The 23,128-nt window shown below is 39.4% G+C and overlaps 1 protein-coding gene across 4 annotated transcripts in view; it reads right to left on the reverse strand.

Moving 5' to 3' along the window:
* The window catches only part of BACH2 (BTB domain and CNC homolog 2), a 373,691-nt gene that overhangs the window by 108,843 nt on the left and 241,720 nt on the right, over positions 1 to 23,128 (reverse strand). Inside the window, exon 2 of one of the 4 annotated variants that reach the window (XM_063619429.1) lies at positions 18,715 to 18,794. The exons of the other annotated variants lie outside the window; for them this stretch is intronic. Within the exon in view, the coding sequence (XP_063475499.1) occupies positions 18,715 to 18,794 (80 nt within the window). The remainder of the gene's footprint in view (positions 1 to 18,714; positions 18,795 to 23,128) is intronic. 4 annotated transcript variants of the gene reach the window in all.

Here is a 23,128-nt window from a genome sequence, read left to right on the forward strand (position 1 = left end):
TAACCACCACCCAGATGAAGACTATTATCAGCACCCCAGAATTCTCCTTCATGCCCCATCCCAGTCATTATTTCCACCAACAGAACTGCTAATTCTAACTTCCTTCACCTTAGTTTTGTCTCTTTTTGAACTTTAAAGAAATAATATATAATTTTTTGTGTCTGGCTTCTTGTGCTCAACATTATGTTTGTGAGGTTCATCCATGTTGTTGTGTATAAGAGTGGTTTCTTCTAAAGATGGTTTGAAAAATACCATTAAGTTTTTCTTTTGTTTTGCTTTGGTTGGTTCAAATTTCCTAAAAGGAATAAAATTATAAACACTGAAAGTCTCCAAAAATCTCCCAATTCCAGCTTCCCAGCCATCCAGTTCCATTTTCTAGAGGCCACAAGTGTCTCTTGTGTATCCTTCCAGAGAGAACTGATGCCTATTTAAGCAAAGATATATATATTTATAGATAGATCTTTGTCCTTTTCTTTACACAAAAGTTTACATATGGCCCAGGTGTGGTGGCTTACACCTGTAATCCCAGCACTTTGGGAGGCTGAGGTGGGTGGATCACCTGAGGTCCGGAGTTCAAGACCAGCCTGGCTGACATGGTGAAACCCTGTCTCTACTAAAAATACAAAAAATTAGCCGGGTGTGGTGGTGGACGCTTGTAATCCCAGCTACTCAGGAGGCTGAGGCAAGAGAATCACTTGAACCCGGGAGGCAGAGGTTGCAGTGAGCTGAGATTGCACCACTGCACCCCAGCCTGGGCAACAAGAGTGAAACCCCGTCTCCAAAAAAAAAAAAAAAGTTTACATACTAAGCCATGATCTGCACCCTGCTTTCACTTAAAAATATAGTTTCTTCATTCTTGTTTTATGGTTTCATAATATTTGACTAGAAGGGCATAGTACAATTTATATACCCAATTCTCTATTGGCAGCTATCTGGGTTGTAGTCAGTATGTGTTATTATAAACAAGGTTGTAACGTGTAATCTTGTAATTTTGTACACATATCCATACATTCTCTCAAATGTGAAATTACTGGATCAAAGGATATAAACTTTGTAGTTTTGATACTGCCAAATTGTCCTCCATTGGGACGGTACCAATTTATACTCCTGCCAGCAATGTACAAGAGTACTTTTTTTTTGAGATGGAGTCTCGCTCTGTCGCCCAGGCTGGAATGCAGAGGCGCGATCTTGGCTCACTGCAATGTCTGTGTCCCAGATTCAAGTGATTCTCCAGCCTCAGCCTCCTGAGTAGCCAGGACCACAGGTGTGTGCTACCACGCCCGGCTAATTTTTTGTATTTTTAGTAGAGACGGGGTTTCACCGTGTTCCTGACCTCGTGATCTGCTCACCTCAGCCTCCCAAAATGCTGGGATTACAGGCATAAGCCACTGCGCCTGGTCAAGAGTACTTCTTTATCCGTAGTCTTGCTAATAGATTGTGTTATCAAACTTAAAAACAAAACAAAACAAAAAAAACCCCTGCCTGTTTGGCAAGTAAAAAACAGCGTTTTATTATAGTTTTAATTTGTATTAATTTTTAATAAATGACATTGGATATATTTCATGTTTATGAACAGCTATTTATATTTCCACATCTGTAAATTGTTAATAGTCTTACTATTCTTTTAATTTTTTTCCCTATTGCATTGTTGGTCTTTTTCTGCCTTGGAGAAGCTCTTCAAATATTAGGGAAATCAGTTCTATCTCTAGATGAGTTGCAAAAATATTTTTCCTTCTTTGTCACTTTTTTTTTTTGGCCTTGGTTATGGTGGTATTTGCTGCTCAGAAATTTTTGATTTTTGTGTCATTGAATTCATTTTATGACTTTCCCTTTGTGGTTTCTGGATTTTTGTCATACTTTGAAAGGCCTTCCCAACTTATAAACAATTTTCCCCTGAATCCTTTTAGAACTTTTAAGGTTAAATTTTTTTTCCAAGTAAGTTTTGGAACCATTTAGAATTTATCTTGGTGTAAATATGAACCACCAAAGTTTCTTTTTCCCAGAAGGCTATTTAATTGTCCTAGCACCATTTATTGAATATCCTTTTTTATCACACTGATTTGAGATGCTTCCTTAATGTAAACTAAAATTTCAAATGTATTTGAGATTGTTTCTGGACTCTATAAGGTGCCACTGACTTGCCTATTAATGCCAATTCAAATATATGAGTATGTTTGTAGTATATTTTAGTATCTAAAGAGCAATTTTCTCTCTTTTTATTCTTGGCTATTTTTGATTAATTTTTTTACATGAACTTCAGCATCAGCTTGTTTGGTTACAAAATATTCTGTTGGTATTTTTACTGGGTTCATGTTAAATTTGTGATGTTGAGGTTTTCTGTCCAAGGACGTGGATTGTCTTTCCATTTATTCACATCTTTGTTTTTTCTCTTCATCTCAGGAGGATTTTAAAACAGTTTCATTTATTTACAAGAATAAAGATTTACATCTTAAGGAGTTCTTGAGTTCAATTCCTATATTTATACACATTACATATATATGTATATATGTATATATATTTTATTTGAACTTTTCTTTTTTGCTATTGTAAATAGGATATTAACTTCCATTATATCTTCTAACCAGCTGTTGATCACATATATGAAGAATGTTTAGTTTTATATAATCCATTAGTACGTAATGGGTTGTTACTGTTACCACCATCTTCCAGCTGATTCACAGAAGAAAGCATACTATCCAAGTGTGCAATCATATCATGTGCAAATAACAAACATCAGTTTAACCTCGTCCTTTTGACTTTTTACACTTCTACTTTCTTTCTCTTGTACTGCATAGGCTAAGTACATTCAGAACAATGTTAAAGAAATAACAATGGGCGTCCTTGTCTTCATTGTTTCTGACGTAACACGGCTTCTGGTGTTTCCCTATTACTGGGTATATCCCTTTGGGCATACACCCAGTAATGGGACTGCTGGGCCAAATGGTAGCTAATTTGACTCTGCAATCCCATAAACACTACGTCTACTCAAGCGTGATGCTAATTTTATAATAATATATATAATAATAATTTTATGTTAAGGAGGTATCCATCACTTCTGATTTTATAAAGTGGTTTTTAATGAAAAATAGATGTTGAATTACATCAACGCCTTTGCAGCATCTATGAACATGATCAAATAAGTGTTCCTTAAGGATCTATTAATATGATAAATTATATTAAAAGATTTTTCCAATATTTATCACTCTTGGAACGAACCTCATTTGGTTATGGTACACCGTTCTTTCAAAATGGTGCTAGGCTCTGCTAATATTTTATTTAGAATTTTACATTTGTGTTCTTCTATGGTGGTCTGATGGATTATCCTGCTCTTTAGAAGTCAGTGACTAAATTATATTTTCTTAGACAATTATGGATTTTTAAATTTATCTGTAAAAAGTTGAGTAAAACAGGCTTTATGATTCCTTTGTAATCTTTTATTTACCTTATTTTTATTATTTCCTCTATTTTATTAATCAAGTCAGCTAAAGTTTCCTTGATTGTGTTGAGGTTTTCAAACAATATGCTTTTGCATTTATTAATTCTTTTTCAGTTTTTGAATTCAGGATTTTTTGATATACTTTTATTTCCTTCCTGCTATATTTAAAGTTTGTTTTATTATTCTTTTCTAACATTTTGAGTTAGACACTTAATTCATTTATTTCTATTTTTCTTATTTGTCAGAATAAATATTTTAGGCCATGGCTTCTCTTCTGACCACTGCTTTAAGCTGCAGCTCCTGGATTCTGCTAAAAACACACTGACTTAGATCTTGTTGGCTTTATGGAACAGATACTTGCCTAACCATTGCATATAAATAAACTATGGGAAACTGATCATTTAAAAAGATGTTAGCGAAGACCACTAAAGGAACCCAGCAGTAAGTCTGCTGTAGGGTGAAGAAAAATTCTTTTTATTTTTATTTTTTTGAGACAGGGTCTTGCTCTGTCACCTAGGCTGGAGTGCAGTGGCGCAATCATGGGTCACTGCAGCCTCCGCCTTTTGGGCTCAAGCAGTTCTCCCTCCTCAGCTTCCCGAAGAGCTGGGACTATGGGTATGGGACACTGCACTCAGCTAGTTTTTTGTATTTTTTTTGGTAGAGACAGGGTTTGGCCATGTTGCCCAGGCTAGTATTGATTGAACTACTGGGCTCATCCACTCACCTTGGCCTCCCAAAGTGCTGGGATTACAGGCACGACCACTGTGCCCAGCCAAGAATAATTCTTTCGCTGCCATTCATGGTGTATTGACCAGGTACACCAGGCACAGTGTGGGCTACTGTGAGAATAAACATGAAGGGGTCTCTGTCTTTCCATCAGTAAGGAAACCACACATGAGCACATAAAAACACATAATCACATATATGATATCACAGAAACATAAGGACAAGTCATACAAACCATAAAGAGATACAAACTTTCACATAAAATAATTTCCCTTCTTCTGCTCAAAACATACATACCTATAATCTTTAATAGGCATTCATTTAATTTATACTGACCTAAGTTGCCCTTCCAACTTTAACTTAAAAGCAGTTCACAATAACAATATTTGTTTTTGCATAGAATATGGGTCAGAAGAGATGTAGAAAGGCTTGTTGGGAAGCTCTTGTAACAGTCTAGGTGAGTGATGATGATGGCTTGGACTAGTGAGGAAGCGTAAGAGTGGCAACCACGGCCTGATCTGGCATGCATTTCAAAGGTACAGAGGTACAGCTGATAGGATTTGCTAATGGATTGGATGTGGGGTGAGAGAGAATGAAAAGAGTTAAGGGTAATTTTGAGAATTTCAGCTTCTGCAATTACATGAATGAGGGTGTCATTTACTGTAAGGGAAAACTCCAGGGGAGGATCATGTTTGGGGGCTGGGGTTGAAATAAATTGTTGCTTCCTGGTAGTTCATCTATCCAAGCTCACTGTTATGGTTTGAATGTGTCCCCCAAAAGTTCATGTGTCGGCAACTTAATCCTTGAGACAGCAGTGTTGAGAGGTGGGACCTTTAGGAGGTGATTGGGTCATGAGGGTTCTGTCTTCATTAATGGATTAATGAGGCAGTGGGCCCGTTATCACAAGAGTGGGTCCTTATAAAAGCTATTTTGGCCATTTCTCATAACCCCCCTCACCATGTGATGCCAGCCTCCAGACGTGGAAGAAAATACCTTACCTTTCCTTTCCTCTTTCCCCTTTCCTTTCCTTTCTTCCCTTCCTCTCTCCCTCCCTCCCTTCCTCCCTCTCTCTCCTCCCTCACTCCCTTTTCTTTTCAAATTACTCAGTTTCAGATATTAACTTACAGCAACAGAAAACAAACTAAGACACTCATCTCATTCACCTCTCCCATAAGTTGGTTATATTGAGTTTCACTGATCTTTGTCCTATCACAGCTCCATGCTGTTGTTATGTTCCGTTTCCACACCTGAAGTGTCCTGCCTACTCTTCTCTGTCTGGCAAACGCCTGCTCATCCTTCAAGAATAATCTCAAATGTCAGCTCCTTTGGTTACCTTTCCGACTCCTGCAGGCACAGTTGGGAGATTCATGCTGGAGCTTTCCAGCCTCCCAGCCATCTCAGTCTCACAAAATTGCTTATATGTCTGTCTCTGTCACCTGGTTAAGTTCCCCAAGGACAGAAGTCATGCTTTTTTCTTCTTTTTTTCCCTGGAGCACGATGCCTGAAACAAAGATGGCTACTCAATAAGTGTTTTCATTCATTCCATCAATATTGACAGAGTGTCTACCATGTATAATATATGATGCCATGTACTGTTCTAGGTACCTGAGGATATAGCAATGAACAAAGCAAAGTTGTGCTTGTCGTGGAGCCTTCATTCCATTGGGGAAAAGGGCAATATACACACAAACAAATGAATCTATAATAATGTGCTGTAGAGGAAAAAAATAAGGCAGGGCAAGAGCAGTGAAGGATGTGGGCGGTGAGGTCCTGTTTTAAATACTGCAGTCGTGGAAGATCTCATTTAAGCAGATTCTAAATGAAGTGAGGGAGTAAACCATGCAGATATCTGGGAAAAGAGCCTTCCTGGCAGAAATAAACAGCTGGTTCAATGGCCCTATAGCAGGAGTAGGCTTGATGCTCTGATGACTCAAAAGGCCAGAGTGCGTCGAGGGTAGTGGCCAGCGAAAGCTGCAGAGGTCGTCAGGAAGGGAAGGGCATGCAGTTTGAGGTAGGAGTTTGGGTTTTATTCTAAGTGTTATGAGAAGCCAGAGCAGGCAAGTGATAGGATCTGATTTACACTTTAAAAGATTCCTTTGGCTTCCATATGGAAAATGGGTTCCTGTAGGGTCAGACTGGAAGCGAGAAAGCATGTTAGGAGGCTCCTGCAGCAGTCTTGGTAAGCATGATGATGGACTGAACTACGGTAGGAGCAGAAAAGTGGCGACACAGTGCCTGGATTTGACAGGTAGAGCTGACGGGATTTGCTAGTGGATCGGATGTGGGGTGAGAGAATGGAAAGAGTTAATGATGGCACCAAGGATTTCAGCTTAAGTGACCAGATGAAAGGGGGTGTCATTTATTGAAACACGAAACCCCAGAGAAGGATCAGGTGTGGGGGATGAGGGCAGAACAAGTGTTGGTTTTGGATATGACAACTTTGAGGAGTTGATTAGACAGCTCTGTGGAAGTAAGCAACTGAACACAGCCTGATTCTAGAGAGATAAATTTGGGAGCCATTAGTATGGAGATGGTATTTAAAAGCCACAAGACTGGGTGAGATCACCAGGGAGTAAGCTCATGTGGGCTGAATGAATGAATAAGCAAGTTTATGCTCAGGAAGGAAACTGTTATCAGGTTGATAACATCTGACTCTACAGAGACTGGACAAATAGATAATAAACAGGGATGAAAGGGCACAGAATTAATTTTTTTCCATGTCTAGATGGCCAATCCAGACTTTTCCCTTAGACACTCAGAAAAGCCTGCATCCTAAATTATTGAGGACAAAGCGGACCGCAGGACTCTGTGGAGCAGTTTCCATTGCTTGGCTTGTGTACAAGGTGTGTCAGCCTACTTCAGGCGTCTTGGTAACTAAGCACTTTTCTGGGTGAGCATCTTATTGCAGCATGTTGTGCAGGCTGGAACCCATGAGAGTGAGTCCTTCAGGAAAGAAACAACATTAACAGATGTACACAACATGTTTCAAATTAAGAAAGGTGGGGGGAAGATCACAAATACAACATCTGTAACACTGTACGTGCAACTTGTCATCTCTATTGAAGAAACAGGCAGGTAAGCTTCCACAACTAAGATAAAATAATCCTTGCCATATGTCCGAGATAAGATGCATTGAATTTGGGGTAGTTAAGCTGTATTTCTTGAAAGTCAAAACCAAGTCAGTGGGTTCACCAAATTCTTTTGGTTACTTCAAATATCGTATTACCAATACCAAAAACTTCTCAGGCCCACAGGACTATAATCCCATGTAAAAACACTAAAAGGATGGTGATGCAAGAGGTATCCCACCGTGAAAAATTTCTTTTGCATACTTTCTAAAATTAATATTTCTTTCCAAGTACACAGGGTTGTGTCTGTCACTTATTTTGCTTTTTAATCATGAGGCACTAAAAGTTGGCACATTTTTAAAGGCTCCAGCTTCCATGGACTTTTAAAATTTCCATTCATTCCCATAGTCTTACAGGCTTCTCTCCCCTAAAAACCATGAGGACACTGTTCATATCTGCTCCCCTGCTCCACTATGATCAAAGATATTCCTCCGTATCTCTGTGTAAACCTCAAAACAGGAAATAAAGACCCCAAAATGAAGCCTCAGTATCTCATGTCTTCCCCAGTGTCCCATCCACGTCTGAAAGAGTGAAAGCTCTGTTTTAGAATGACTGCTGGCTGCCAATGAGAGCTCTGGATACCTTGACATGGATGAATGAAAACACATTCAAAAAAGAGCAAAATTGTGTGGAAACTTGGAAACATGGAAACATGGAAAGATTCAGTCATTTAAGCATCTAGGACACATTTAGTGTGTGTCTACCACATGCCAGCCACTTTGCTAAGTGCTGCGTCACAAACACAAGCCTCTGGAGCTCATAATATAGTGGCTAACCAGACAAATGCCATCAAAGACAGATGAGACTCTTCCCAGCAATGGCAATGCCTGAACTGAATTCTGAAGGACAAAACAGAAATTATCTAAGAGAAGGCACAGAGGGAGAATCAGTTAATATTTGTGGATCCCTAACTGCATTCTCCCTTGTAAGCTTGGTACTAGGTATACAAAGATGAATATGGTACACCTCCTCCCCAAAAGAAGACAAAAGACATAGTAGCTATTTTGAAATTTCAAAGGAGCTAGCTAGAAGCAGCATCCCATTTTTCTGGGTGAACCTGTGGGTGATATCAATACGGAAGGTACTAAGGCAGGAGTACACTGGAGAGTTGATTCCATGGGCTCTTTCAGATGTTTTTTCCACAGACCTATAGAGACGCTTTTGTAAAAAAGTTCAAGTTTATGAGCATTCAAAAATGAATGCATCAGAGCTACTAGAATTAGGTGACTTTTTTTTTTTTAACACTGTAATTACAAGAATAAAGGGAAAGATGAAGCTAAACCATATTCTTATGCCTAAGCAACTTATTAACAGAGGCCAAGCCCAGGCCAATTGCCCATGTAATTTCTTTTTTTTTTTTTTTTGAGACAGAGATTCACTCCTGTCGCCCAGGCTGGAGTGCAATGGCATGATCTTGGCTCACTGCAACCTCTGCCTCCGGGTTCAAGAGATTCTCCTGCCTCAGCCTTCTGAGTGGCTAGGATTACAGGCATCTGCCATCATGCAGGCTAATTTTTGTATTTTTAGGGGTTTCACCATGTTGGCCAGGCTGGTCTCGAACTCCTGACCTCAGGTGATCCCCCCGCCTTGGCCTCCCAAAGTGCTGGGATTATAGGCGTGAGCCACTGCGCCTGTCCTGCCCATGTTATTTCTACAAACCTTTATCCTCTTGGTGCTTTCAGGAAGTTATCAGGGATGGGGGGCAGAGGTGGGAGAGGCCTATAACTTAACTGTTCGGTGCCATACAGCCAGGTTCCTTTCCGGTTGCTGGTGAGAATCCAATGTCAGCTAGAGTTATACTGGCACTTCCATGGTCCTGGAAAGGCCTTGGAAAGGCTGAGGCAGGCAAATGTTTCTCCACAGATGCCCTACCCCACCTCGTTCATTCTCTTGGATGTCTGTGCTCTTCTGCTGACAGAACCTATACTTCATGCCCCATTTCCCCGATCACTTCTTTCCTCTACTCATACCGTATCCTTGATGAAGCTGAGCACCTTTGAGTGTTCGCAGTTTTTGAAAGCTGTGACTGTCTTATAATAACCCATCCTGACGTTCCTAGGAGTATTTATATTCTGAGGGTGAGTTAAGTTAGTAGATAATTGTGGAAAAGAAAGGCCTTGTCAGTGCCTCCTGTAGAGTCACACCATCAATCCCCGAGGTAAGCGGGGTCTGAGTTCTCTCCAGCATACCCCAAAACCAGAACTTGGGTTGGCACTCCACTTTATTTTCCAAGTTATGGATCTCAGGGCTGGCAAACACAATCCTAGACAATTGATTCTCAAAGGTCTCAAATCATCTGGTGTCTAAAGGGCTAATCTAGGGGCTCCCCTGAAAGTCTCTTGGTAAATCTCTCCTTAAAGATTTCAAATAAAACCTGAAGCAAACAGAACACCTGTCTAGATGATAAGAGGCCTGATTCATATTCCATTCTATTGCTGACTCGTGACACCTAGAAATTCAGTCGTACCTTTTCTGTGGCATATTCCGTGAAGTGAGGGTATAATAACCGAGATTAGTTTCAGGTCTAGGTCTTTCTATTTTTTTTATTTATATATTTAGAGACAGGTTCTCACTCTGTTGCACTGACTGGTGTGCAGTGGTGTGATCATAGCTCACTGCAGCCTTGAATTCCTGGGCTCAAGGAATCCTCTTGCCTCAGCCACCTGAGTAGCTAGAACTACAGGTGTGCATAACCATGTGCAGCTAATTTTTGTGTTTTTCGTAGAGACAGGGTCTCACTATATTGCCCAGGCTGGTCTTGAACTCCTGGCCTCAAGCAATCCTGCCTCAGTCTCCCTTGGGCCTAAGCCTTCATGCTGCCATGGCATGTCATCACACATGGTATTTCACGCTTGCTTCAACCAGGAACCAGGGCAAAGGAAAGGTCTTTGGTGTCAATGTAATACAGAACTTTATGCTCATTTGCCATTGTGGCAGTTCCTAGGAAAGATCCTAAGAACTTCTGGGCAAAAGGCTGAAGAAATACAATGGTTTCTTGGGAATTGAGGGTTGAGGTAAACATTTCTAAAATGTGCAAAAAAGTTAATTTTGAAAACCTGCTGCTCATTTGTTATAACTTCAGAGTTTCAATTTTAATTATTTTAAAAATTCCCTCTAACAAGCACACTTTCTGAATGACTACTGCCTCATCATTTGGCAGCCAACTCTTGAAACCTTGGCACTCTGAGCAATAATTATGAGTATGTCTTAATGTGTATCCATTGAGTTACTGTTTGCCTGGGAAGAAGCTGAAGGATGTAAGTTACATTTTTGGCTCTAACACTCACTAGCTCTTGAGATTTGTAACAGCTCTTGATGACCTTCAGATGCTTTTTCTGTAAAAAGGGGTAAATAGAACCCAACTTGCAGGGTTCTAGTGAGGATTGTGTTAATGTTAGCAAAATGGGGAACTCAAAAGTTCCTTTTGTTGTTATACAGAGAATCCAGAGTAAGCAAAAAATAGCTAGTTGCAGCTATGAGGCCATCTGATGAGAAATGATGAAAAACCAACTCCATATGCACCATCTCAATCTGATCCAATCATTCCATAAACATTTATTGAGTGCTTAGATGCCAAGTTATTATTTTAAGTTTTGTAGACATAGTTACTATATTGAACAGGACAGACAAGGTCCCTATATTCTCAGGTCTTATATTCTAGCTGGGAAAAACAGACAATAAATGTATGTAAGTAAACAATAAACTACTAAGTAGTGATAAGTGTTATAAAAACAAAATAGGGTGCTATGATACGAAGTCACCGGGTGACCACGAATGACAGACCTCTCTGAGGTCATGACATTTAAACTGAGATCTCAATGACGTGAAGGAGAGAGCCACAGGAGGGTCTCTGGCAATGAATCTCTGTGTGGTCTGTGGAACCCCTGGGAATCCCGAGGCCCTTTCAGAATGCCAATGAAGTCAATTTTGTTTTCATGGTCATATTAAGATGCTGTATGTCTTTTTCACAGTGTTGACATGAGCACTGCTGGTGCAAATGTAATGGTGGGTAAAACTGCTGGCATCTCAGCATGAAACAAAGCAGTGGCACCAAACTATCAGTTCTTCACTACCATATACTCACCATAGAACAGGGTGCCAGTTTCACTTATAAAGGGACTTGATCAAGCAGTAAAAACTATTATTTGTACTAAATCTTAACACATAACATTTTAACATTCTGTGTGACAAAATTAGATGTGCTCATAAAGTAATTTTGCTGCATACCAAAGTAAGATTGTCATCTCAAGGAAAAGCATTTGTGGGATTAGGTGGCAAGCTACACAAGTAACTGTTTTCAGAGAACACCATTTTTACTTGAAAGAATGACTGACAAACTAAGGTTACTCAGACTTGGGTATTTGGGAGATATTTTCTTGAAATTGAACAAGGTGAGTGAACTGTCACTTCAAGGAAAACAACTGACAGTATTTGTTGCCACTGATAAAATCTAAGCTTTCAAATAAAAATGCGATTTTTGGAAAATGTGTATTTCCTACTGTGAGCTTGGCAGCTTCCTCAAATTTGAGAGGCTTTTCTGATAAGACTGATGGTAACGTTAATAGGTGATTTTTTTTGAACATTAAAATAGTGTCATCATTTTGAAGATCTGTGTAAGTTGATAAAGCAACATGTTCCAATCATACAAAATCATACTTGGTAAAAGATTCGATGTGCAAGGCAGAGTAATGAATTTTAACATAATGGAGTTTGAAAAGTTCATTGATATGGCTTTAGATTCCATATTGCAACTAACTTTTAAGAAGTTACCACTTGTCAAATTTTAATGTAATATCAAAGAAGAACACCCACAATATTTGAAAAACCTATTAAAATAACTCTATCCTTGTCCAAATACACGTCTGTGCGAGGCTGAATTTTTTCATATAATGAAACAAAAATGACATATCACAAGATTGAACACTAAAAGAGATAATAGAATCTAAATGTCTTCTAGTATGCTGGACATTAAAGGAATTGGGGAAAATACAAAACAATACCATTCTTTTCACTTTTGTTTTATCTTGAAAAATATAGTTTTTTCATAAAGATATGTTATTCATGTTAACATGTAGTGGGCTTATTATTGTGATTTTAAAATTAACTAATAGATACTTTAAATGCTCAGCTTTAATTTCTAATAAGGTAAATATAGATAGATAAAACCCAAATAAACGAAAGCTCCTTGGGGTTCTTGGTAATTTTTTTTTTTTTTTTGAGACGGAGTCTTGCTCTGTCGCCCAGCCTGGAGTGCAATGGCGTGATCTCGGTTCACTGCAACCTCCATCTCCTGGGTTCAAGCGATTCCCTCCTGCCTCAGCTTCCCAAGTAGTTGGGATTACAGGTGCCTACTACCATGCCCAGCTAATTTTTGTAGTTTTAGTAGAGATGGGGTTTCACCATGTTGGCCAGGCTGGTCTTGAACTCCTGACCTCAGGTGATCCGTCCAATTCGGCCTCCCAAAGTGCTGGGATTACAGGCGTGAGCCACCACGCCCAGTGGTAATTTTTAAGAGTATAAAGGGGTTCTGAAACCAAAATTTTGAGAACAATTGACCTGAGCATATTAAACAATACAATTTTAGTTTATTTAGGTCTTGCATAAGTTCTGTTAGATTTGTTCTGAGGTACTTAAATTTTTGTTATTATCATCAGTAACTTTTTAAACATTACTTTTCTGTGTTACTGGTGTATAAGGCAATTAATTTTTATTGATATATATTGTATATTGATCTTTTTTTTTTTTTTTTTTTTTTTGAGACGGAGTCTCGCTCTGTCGCCCAGGCTGGAGTGCAGTGGCGCAATCTTGGCTCACTGCAAGCTCCGCCTCCCCGGTTCGTGCCATTCTCCTGCCTCAGCCTCTCCGAGTAGCTGGGACTACAGGCGCCCGCCACCATGCCCGGCTAATTTTTTTTTTGTATTTTTTAGTAGAGACGGGGTTTCACCGTGGTCTCGATCTCCTGACCTCGTGATCCGCCCGCCTCGGCCTCCCAAAGTGCTGGGATTACAAGCGTGAGCCACCGCGCCCGGCCTTGTATATTGATCTTATATCCAGCCACTGTGCTAAACTTTCTCACTGGACTTACTCTTTTACATCAGTCTTACTGTTAGTACAGGGCTGGCAAATTATGATCTGTAGACTAGATACAGTCTACCATGTTTTTAAAACAACATTTTACAGGAACAGAGCTATATCCACCCATTTACGTATTATCTATAGCTGCTTTTGCACTACAGTGGCACAGCTGAGTAGTAGTGAGAGAGACTATGGCCCACAAAGTCAAAAATATTTACTATATGCCTTTTTACAAAAAAAGTTTACCAAACCCTGTATTATGAACTCCATTCACAGAACCAACTTTTGGCTCTGCTGATACCCTATATAGCATTTAAAATTTCAATTTAATTAATTCTGTTCTCATCTTTATTTATCCTTCCTTTCTTATTCGTCTTTTTTTTTTACCTTCTCAAAGTTAGCTTAATTTTCACTTTTTCCTTTTCTAGTAACAAACCTGCACGTTCAGCACATGTATCCCAGAACTCAAAATAAAAAATAAAAATAAAAAAAAACACTTGAGACTATAAATTTTCCTCCAAGTACAACTTTTACTGTATCCCACAAGTTTTGATATATCATATTTTCATTATCATTCAATTCTAAGTATTTTAAATTTTCCATTATTACATCTTTGATCAATGAATTATTTTAAAATGTTAAAAAATTTCCACATATAAGGGGAATTTTGGGGGGTTTATGTTTTAGTTACTGAATTCTAATTTAATTGTATTATGATCAGATAGTGTGGTCATTATATTGATTCTTGGAAATCTGTTGAGACTTGTTTTAGGGGCATAGTATGAGGGCAAGTTTTGTAATTCTTCCGTGTGAAGAACACATATATTCTATTTGTTTGATGCAAGATTCTATGAATCAAACTATTGAGTTGTACTGCTTCAATTTTATATATCTTTACTAATTATTTGTTATGTGCTTGACCAAGCAATAACCTGGAGGAACATGAAATTTCTCTATGGTTTTATTAATTTTTGTTTTACGTTTTGATGCAATATAGAAATGTTATATCTTTCCAATGAATTAAAACCTTATCAATATGTAGTGCTCTCTTTATCCTGATTAATTTTTTTTGTCTTAAAGTCTTTTATCTAGCTAGCTAGCTAGCTATCTATTTATTTTTGAGACAGGGTCTTTCTCTGTTACCCAGGCTGGAGTTCAGTGGCATGATCTTGGCTCACTGCAACCTCCGCCTCCTGGGTTCAAGCAATTCTCATGCCTCAGCCTCCCGGGCAGTTGGGATTACAGGTGTAGGCCAGCATGCCTGGCTAATTTTTCATATTTTTAGTAGAGACACGGTTTCGCCATGTTGGCCAGGCTGGTCTCGAACTCCTGGCCTCAAGTGATCTGCCTGCCTCGGTCTCCCAAAGTGCTGGGGTTACAGGCATAAGCCACCATACCCAGCCCTTAAAGTCTATTTGACTGATACCAACAAAGCTACATAGCTCCCTTCTGATTGGTATTTGCTCGAATATATTTTCCATCCCTTTACTTTTGATCTCTCTTTGTCTTTGTGTTAAATGTGTATTTCTCTAAACACTGTATAGCTGAATTGGTATTATATATTTTTTTTAAATCTTAAATGTTTACTTTTTAGCCAGGAAGTTTAGGCCATTTACATATATTGTGATTGCTGATATATCTGCATTTGTTTTTATAATATTATTTTCTATTGTCCTACTTTCCTATGCTTTAGTATTTTTTCTTTCTTTTTTGATTTTTAAAAATCAGGCTTAGAAGTTATACACTAGTTCTTTTCTTTTAGCAGTTACCCTTGAAATCCAAGGTTAGTAGTTTAACCCCTTCAGAACAACAAAAGGACCTTACAATGCAAACTCTGATTATCTCCTTCCTCTTATATAGGGAGTTTTACACAGTATTTTAAACCAGCAATATTTGTTTAGATTTGCCTACATGTTTACCAATTTCTTTGCTTACCATTTCTATTTTTCAGACCTTTTGCTATCTCTTTTCTCCTTTCTGAAGCATATGCTTTTGTTTTTTGTTTTTTCTTTTATAGAGACAGGGTTGTGCTTTGTCATCCAAGCTGGAGTACAGTGGTGTGATCAGGGCTCACTGTAGTCTTCAACTCCTGTGCTGTAGTGATTCTCCCACCTTAGCCTCCTGAGTAGCTAGGACTACAGGTATACACCACCCATTTGGCTAATTTATTTATTTATTTTTGTAGAGCTAGGGTCTCACTGTGTTGTGCAGACTGGTCTTGAACTGGTCTCAAGCAATCTTCCTGGCTTGACCTCCCAAAATGCTGGGATTACAGGTGTGTGTCACCACACCCAGCCTGAAGTATATTCTTTCAAGTTCCTTCAGTGTAAGTCTGCTGGTGGTAAACTCCCTTAGGTTTTGTACATCTGAAGAAAATATTTCACCCTCATTTTGAAGGTTATTTTTGCTGAAAACACAATTTTAAGTCGAAAATCATTTTCTCTCAGAACTTTGAAAATATTTCACCATCTCCTGGATTTAGTCATTGCTGTTGAGAAGTCTGCTGTCAGTCTAAGCATTGTTCCTCTGTGGATGTGGTCTGTTTTCCCTATGGCTCCCTTTAAGAGAGCTGTCTTCAGTGATTTACAGTCTTACTACAGTATAAAAAGTTGTGAAGCCCTTTTTATTTGTCTGTTTAGATACACTGCTTCCTCTATCTCTGGATCAGTATTTCTCATTGGAAAATTCTGAGCCACAATCTCTTTAAACATTGTCTCATCTCCATTCTGCATATTTTTGTTCCCTTTGACACTCTAAATAGGCTTATGTTAGGCTTGCTTATTCTGCCCTCCAAACTTATTAACCTCTCTTCCTTATAGTTACATCTCTTTGTCTGTGCTCCACTGGATGAGACTATTTTAGTTTTATTTTCCAGTTCATTAATTAGTCCATTACAAAAAAGCTTATCCACTAAATTTTTTGATAATTTTTTTTTATTACTGAAGGTTTTCTTTAGCTGTTTTTCAGAAGTGCCTGGTGATTGTGAGAGACCATTGTTGTTCACTATTTTTGTATTCTATAGTTAAGTTAATTTTTCTTTATATAAGGTAGTCTAGTTTCTTCTTATCTGATAATTGAAACATCTAAAGTCCTTGGTGGGGAAGGAGTAATTAATATATTAATGCTACTTTTGCTGATTTTCACTCATGGTGGTTTGTTTCCTTGTTTGATAATTTTTTTTGAAAGCTCAAGATCCCAATCTGTGAAAAAAAACTAGAAGCCTAAATTACATTTGCTTTATCTGGAATTTAGTGGCACTACCAACCTGGGCTATTTTATCTCCCTTCTAGAGTCCCAGGCTTAAACTGGGAGTTGCAGTACGGTCCCCATTTGCATCCCCACATGACCATCACACACAAACAAAAGGGATGGGCAATTCTGCCTTTTCTGGCTTGTTTACTGTTGACATATATGCACTTAGCTACTTGTATTTTTTTTTTCTTAGCTATTTTCATTACTTCCTAGGAGTTCTAAAATGCAACAGAGATACCCCTTGGAGTACCAAGTCTGTTATACTGGCAGAAGAGGAGGTCCTCTTTGAAAGTTTTTAGAAAGTAGAAGAGTGACATCTGATTGTTGCTTTTGAAGAGCTTTTTCTAGATTCTCTGTAAGAATGAACTGCAGGGAGGCAGGAATGAAAGCAGAGCCAGGTAGGAGGCTAATGTAGTAGTTCAGGTGAGAAATTGAAGCAACATGCTTGAGAGAGGTAGCAGAGGAGATAGAAAGAGGTGAAATGACTTGATACCTGATTGGGCATAAAACAGTAAGCGTTTTTGATAGTTTGGATGTGGAAGGTGAGGTACAGGATCCCTAGTTGATGGCTGGTGGTGTCATTTACTGAGATAAGAATAATTGGGAGATGGACAGTTTCCAGTGTTTGTGTAGGTTAGGGTGTGGGTAGAAATTAAGAGTTCTGTTTTGGATATGTTAAGTTTGAAATGATTATCAAACATCCAAGTGGACATGTCAAGTACCCTGTTGGGTATCTAAGTCTGATATTTGGGGAGAGAGTTGGGCTGAAGATATAAATTGGGGGGTTGTTGCCATAAAGGTTTGGGAGCAGAGGAGATAACAAGTGAGAGTGCAGAGAGAAAACATAGGGACAGACTGAGCCCCAGGGCACACCAATTCAGAAAATAACAGAGGAGGAGACAGCAGTGGTGATTGAGAAGGAAAAAAAAATCCAAGAGAGGAGCTGTCATGGGGGCTCAGAGAAAAGTGGGTTCCAGGAAGAAGGGAGTGATTGACTGTGCTGGAAGCTACTGAGAAGCTGAGGAAGATGAGGCGACAAGGTGGTCATTGGTAGCTGTGATCTGAACAGTTCTGGTGAAGCAGTGGTGTCAGAGACTTTAATGGAGTGTGTCAAGGATAACAGGAGATCAGTCTAGATAATACCTATAGACAAGAAGTTCGAAGTGTTTTGTGTGAAAGGGAGCATTAAAGTGGGGTAGAAGCTAAAGGAGAATGTGACACAAGGAAGTTTTTTCCTGGGGCAACATTAAAGATTTTATATGCCACTGGGAAAGATTTAGTACAAAGGGAGAAACAGAACATGCAGGAAAGAAAGCAAATATTTTCAGGGAAAATACTCTTCAAAGATTAAGCACCTGCAAGTCTTTCAGAGGTGATGTGGAACATGTGTGTGGCGTGAGCCATCCATATAACCTACAAGACAGAAGAGCTAGGACACCTATATTACATAAGGACTTGGGGGCTGAGTAATCTTTATTTGCCAAGTTCTCATGAGGTCTACTCCACCCTAGCTTCAAATTTACCCATGTCACAGCGGCTAGTGGTAGAAGCTACAGAATATATCTGATAATTATGATCCGAAAGCTGTTTGGGTAGTTATAAAAGTAGGTGATTAACTCAATATACAGCTAAAGGGGTCTTACAAGACTTCTAGTTTGGTCTCCTATCCACTTTAGGCAACTGAATCCTAAAGGTCTTAGAATGGACACCTCACTATCCCTTGGGAATTACTTCTAGGATGCTGTCACCATGCCATGTGTCTAGCACAAATAGCAATTTCCTCTTGTTTTGTGATTAATGGTCATAGAATACAGCTGAACTGTAATTTTATTCACCCAAAGACCTTTATGTATTTTAAATTAGAAATTAATTTTACTTTTTTTCTCTAAGCCAAACAACCTCTTTCTCTTGATTTTCCTTTACAGATCTTATTTTGTATCATTTGGCTAGTCTTGCCTCTTTCCCTTCTCTCCAACTGCTTTTTTTCCCTAAAGTGTAGTGACCAGCAATTGACAAACTACTCAAATAAAGTCTGAGTAATCCTGAGAGCAGTGTGGGTATTTCAACACGTCTCCCTTAGACAGATGAAAGGCTGACCTGGCTCTGCCAAGACTTGAACACATTCCAGTTCCTGCTGATCTGAGAAGTCTCTTCCACTTGCGTTTTTCTTCTTTTACCTGGCAATTTGAATAAAATGAAAATACAACCAGATGTATATGGAAAAGAGTTTTTAGTGTACCTGTTCTTTAAAATCAGCTTGAGCTTTATGTAAAAATCAATATGTGCACATACCAATTCCTTCTAAAATGTAACAAATATCTAAATATACCAATAAAATGTTTTGTCTCTCAACTGCATATTCCACAAAGTATTTCTTAAAATCTAAAAGCAAGTATTCAGATAAGGTAATTAATTAAGTGAAGTGTTGGGTTTGGAAAGTCTTCTACTATTTTGAGGCTAATGATGGTTGAGAAACTCCTATGCGGGTGTGTGTGTGTGACAGAGATTCTGCCTGCTAATTACTTCCCAAGAAAAATCTAAGCATCCAACAATCATTCTAATTTTTCCCAAGCAGCATGAAATACCACATCACATTACATTATGTTATGCCAAGTAACAGGATGTTCTTGGGGTAACGTGACAAAACAATGCAGCTGGGAAAAACAAATTGAAAGGCCAAATGATGTGCACATAATTTTGGGTAGGTAGTGCTATAAAGAGAAAGAAAAAGGTGCACACTGATAATAAGACTTAGAGGTGACTTACAGGTTTTGATACCCACAGGTGATTTTAGGAAGGCAGCTTTGTTTTAACCATAAGATTTATGCCATGAGCTTTGGCTCTTTTACTTATATTTGTTTCACTCTGAACAAGCACTGGAGCCCTTTTGAACTTCAATTTTTTCCTCTGTAAAATGGGAATACTACTACCCACCCTACCTCTTTCATACGGCTGTTGTGAGATTCTAATGCCTCGCATGTTTAGGTGTTTTATAAATGTCTAATTGGATACGGACAGATATCTGAACTGAATTTAATATTCTGTATGTCACAGATTCCAGTCTGTACATTTTTTCACCTAATGATATTTCAGAAATAAGGATATATCTTATAGTTGGTGGCTTATATTTTAATTAATATTTTCTTTCTTTCTTGGTGGTACATAATATATTTAAACCAATGGCCTCTTAGAAATATGGCAAATAAAAGAGTTGGGAAATGGCAAAAGTGCTATGCAAATATCAGTTATTTATTCATAAAACGAGATTTCACCAAAAGTCTCCCTTATGCAAGGCATTCAGAAGCAAATGAAAATGAGTAAGATTGGGTCCTTAATCTCCAGAAGAGTGCAATGCACGAAGTGGATGACTCAGGATAACTCAAATGCCAAACAGAATGTGATATGTGCCATTTGAGTAGCATTCCCAACTGGGAACCTTGTGAATGCAGAAGAGGAAATAACTTTCAGTAGGGTCAACCAAAGAAGCAGCATGGAGGAGGAGGCACCTGGCCTGGCCTTGACAGATGCATAGTATCTCAACAGGCACATATGGGAAGGGGAGATACCCTATGCAGAAAGGACAAGTGAGGCATGGACATAGGATGCACAGTGAATATTCTGAGGAATATGGTCCAGACAAGAAGCAGTCCAGACAAGAAGGAGCATGGGGACCATGATGGGCTGCTTGCTCTAGGATATTAGAGATCTGGGCTCAATTTGGTGAATGGGTTAGGCCCCGAGCAAGGAGCAGCCTGATGAAAGTGGGGCATTAGGAGCATGTGCAGGGGGACCGGTTAAGAAGAGGCTGGAAGCAGGGGCATCCTAAAGCAGGTCTTGCGCAGGCTTGAAAAGTCCAGCTAATAAGTGGGTAGCGGGGGTAAAAAGGAAATGATAAATGGATGGTAGAGCCATAGTTAAACGCTAAAGAGCCTTAATGAGAATCCTAGAGAGAAAGCCCATTTCACAAATGGACAGAAAGGATGCACTGAATTGATGTTGGACTGTGTGCTCTTTGAGGATGGGAACTGCATGCTTTGTACATCATTGTATCCCAGCACCTGATACGTAGTACTTACACAATAACTAATATACTCCCTTCCTCCAAAAATTCCATTTATATTTTTAATTCAGTTCAGCAAGCATGTACCTATCATGTGCTCGATGCTGGACACTGGGGTCGGGAAGAATGGGCTGATGTGGTGGACTGTTTTTCAAATGGCTGCAATAATTCCTTCCTTACAGAGCCTTGGGCAGTCCCTCCAAAGCTGACTCGGGGCTTAGCCATAGGACTTGCTTTTACCAGAGGCATAACAGAAAATGTGAGGTAAGCAGAAACTTGAAAAAAAAAAAAAAAGCCTACACATTGATAAAGTAATGAGTTCCAGCCTGGACAGGTTGAATATGAAATCCTTGAGGCATGTCCAGCAGGCAGTTTGGTATAAAGCAGTAGGTCCTGCTGCCCCACCCCTCCCCTCTACCTCCACATTTTTTTTTTTTTTTTTTTTTTTTTTTTTTTTTTTTTTTTTTTTTTTTACTCCTGAGGGCACCATATAAAGAATTCCAGGCTAGCCTCCTGGAGGATGAGAGAACATGTGGAACAGAGATGAGTCATCCCAGGTGAGGCCTCCCCAGACCAACCATCCTAGAATGAGGGGTAACAACCTTTTTCTTAAAGGACCAGCAGTAAATACATTAGGCTTGTGGGCCATATGATCATCTCCATTCCAAATACTCAGCTCTGCTGTTGTAGTGCAGAAGCAGCCATAGACGATATGGGAGTTGCCGTGTTCCAGTAAAACCCTATTTATAAAAACAGTGGCAGGCCTGTGGGCTACGGTTCGCCTATCTCTATCCCAGATTATTCAGCCCCAGTCGAGCCGGTCCAAACTAGAAGAACTGCCCAGCCAACTCACAGAATCATGAGAAATAATAAATGCTTGTTGTTTTAAGCCACTAAATTTGGAAGTGTTGTTACACAGCTAATGCTAACTGATGAAGCTGGTATAAAACACATAAAGCATACACCTTGTTTCAAGGCACTTAAAATCCACCTGTGGAAGCACGACATGTGTGGGAAACATTTAAATAACCATAGAAGGCAGTATGTGACTAAATAAATGATGCAGGAGAATTAGAATTATAAGGATTTATAAAAGGGAAAAATTAGTTTGGACACACAAAAAACTTGGGCAGCATATCATAAAGAATGGGTAGAATATGACAGTTCCCTAAAGATTCCTGTTTCTTTTTCACTGCCCTTTATACTGCCTACTTTCATGTCTATGTACCCCAGTAGACTGGGAGTCTCCTGAGGGCAGGTCTTATTTTCTATTTTCTAGGTTCCCAGAGGCCAGTGCAGTGCCTGGTTCACAGCCAGGCTCAGTATGTACTTACTGAAGAAACTAATAAGTCCACAGCTGGACAGGAGAAAGAGCATCTATGTGGAAAAACCAAACCTTGTGATCAAAGAACACCGCACAGGAATTCATGTGGTGCATTCAAGAGAGGCGACCAGTGGCTCAGGGAGAGGAATGAGATTGGGGTAGGTAGAAGCTATAGTTGGCCACGTGACTCTGGGTCATGGGGTGGGGGTGATGAGGCAAAGTGAAGGACCCTGACTTTCAGGGATTTGAAGCCATATGTTACTGGAATATGTGACCTAACTGACATTTATGAAGATGAGTTTGGCGGCAGAGGGTAAGGTGGATTCCAGGCAAGGAGAATAGTTAGGACAATTTAGTAATCCAGGAACGAGGGAGCAGACTAGCCTAGGAGATGGTGGGAATATCAAGGTGTCAGCTCCTGAAAAACACCAAATAGAGCTGAGCATGTGCTTCAGCATAAACTACAAAAGAAAAGAGAGACATCTCAGGCATTCCTTCATGCCACCTTTACTGAGTACAAGGTATTATTAAGTCATGTGTTCTGAGCCCATGAAGACACTAAGTAGATCTATGTTACATTTGGAACCAGGATACATAAGGTTAAGAACACCACTTTACTCATGGAGAAGCGTAAGACGACCAGGAACTGTGAGTGAGGCAGCTGCTAGAGTGGGCAGGGCACAAGGTTTGCAGTGACACACACAGCCTTAGAGCCGGGCTCCATTCTTATTAGCTGTGTGATGTTGGACAGACCATGAACACCACTGATGATGGTATTCACCTTGAAGGCTGGTTGAGAATTATAGAAAGGGCGGGTGACGTGCACAGCACAGTCCCTGAATAGAGCAGGCGCTCGTATGATTCACAATTACAATAAAAGCAACATGTAATAGGGAACACATGAATGGTATAATCTGAGTGTTGTAATAGGGCAGAGAAAGAAAAATCACTTTTGGCTGGGACAGTCACTTTGGATTTGAGAGTGAGAATAGCATGTGGTCTGGTGGCAAAAAATGAGGACGATTTTGACAAGCAGGGGAAGGGGAAGGTCGTTCCAGGAAAAGAAAACGTTCTGTGGAAGGGAATAGAGATGAAAGACAGAGCCCGTCCTGTGGAGTGTGGTGGAA

This window comes from Symphalangus syndactylus, chromosome 2 (genome assembly GCF_028878055.3).
Source record: "Symphalangus syndactylus isolate Jambi chromosome 2, NHGRI_mSymSyn1-v2.1_pri, whole genome shotgun sequence".
Classification (NCBI taxonomy): Eukaryota; Metazoa; Chordata; class Mammalia; order Primates; family Hylobatidae; genus Symphalangus; species Symphalangus syndactylus.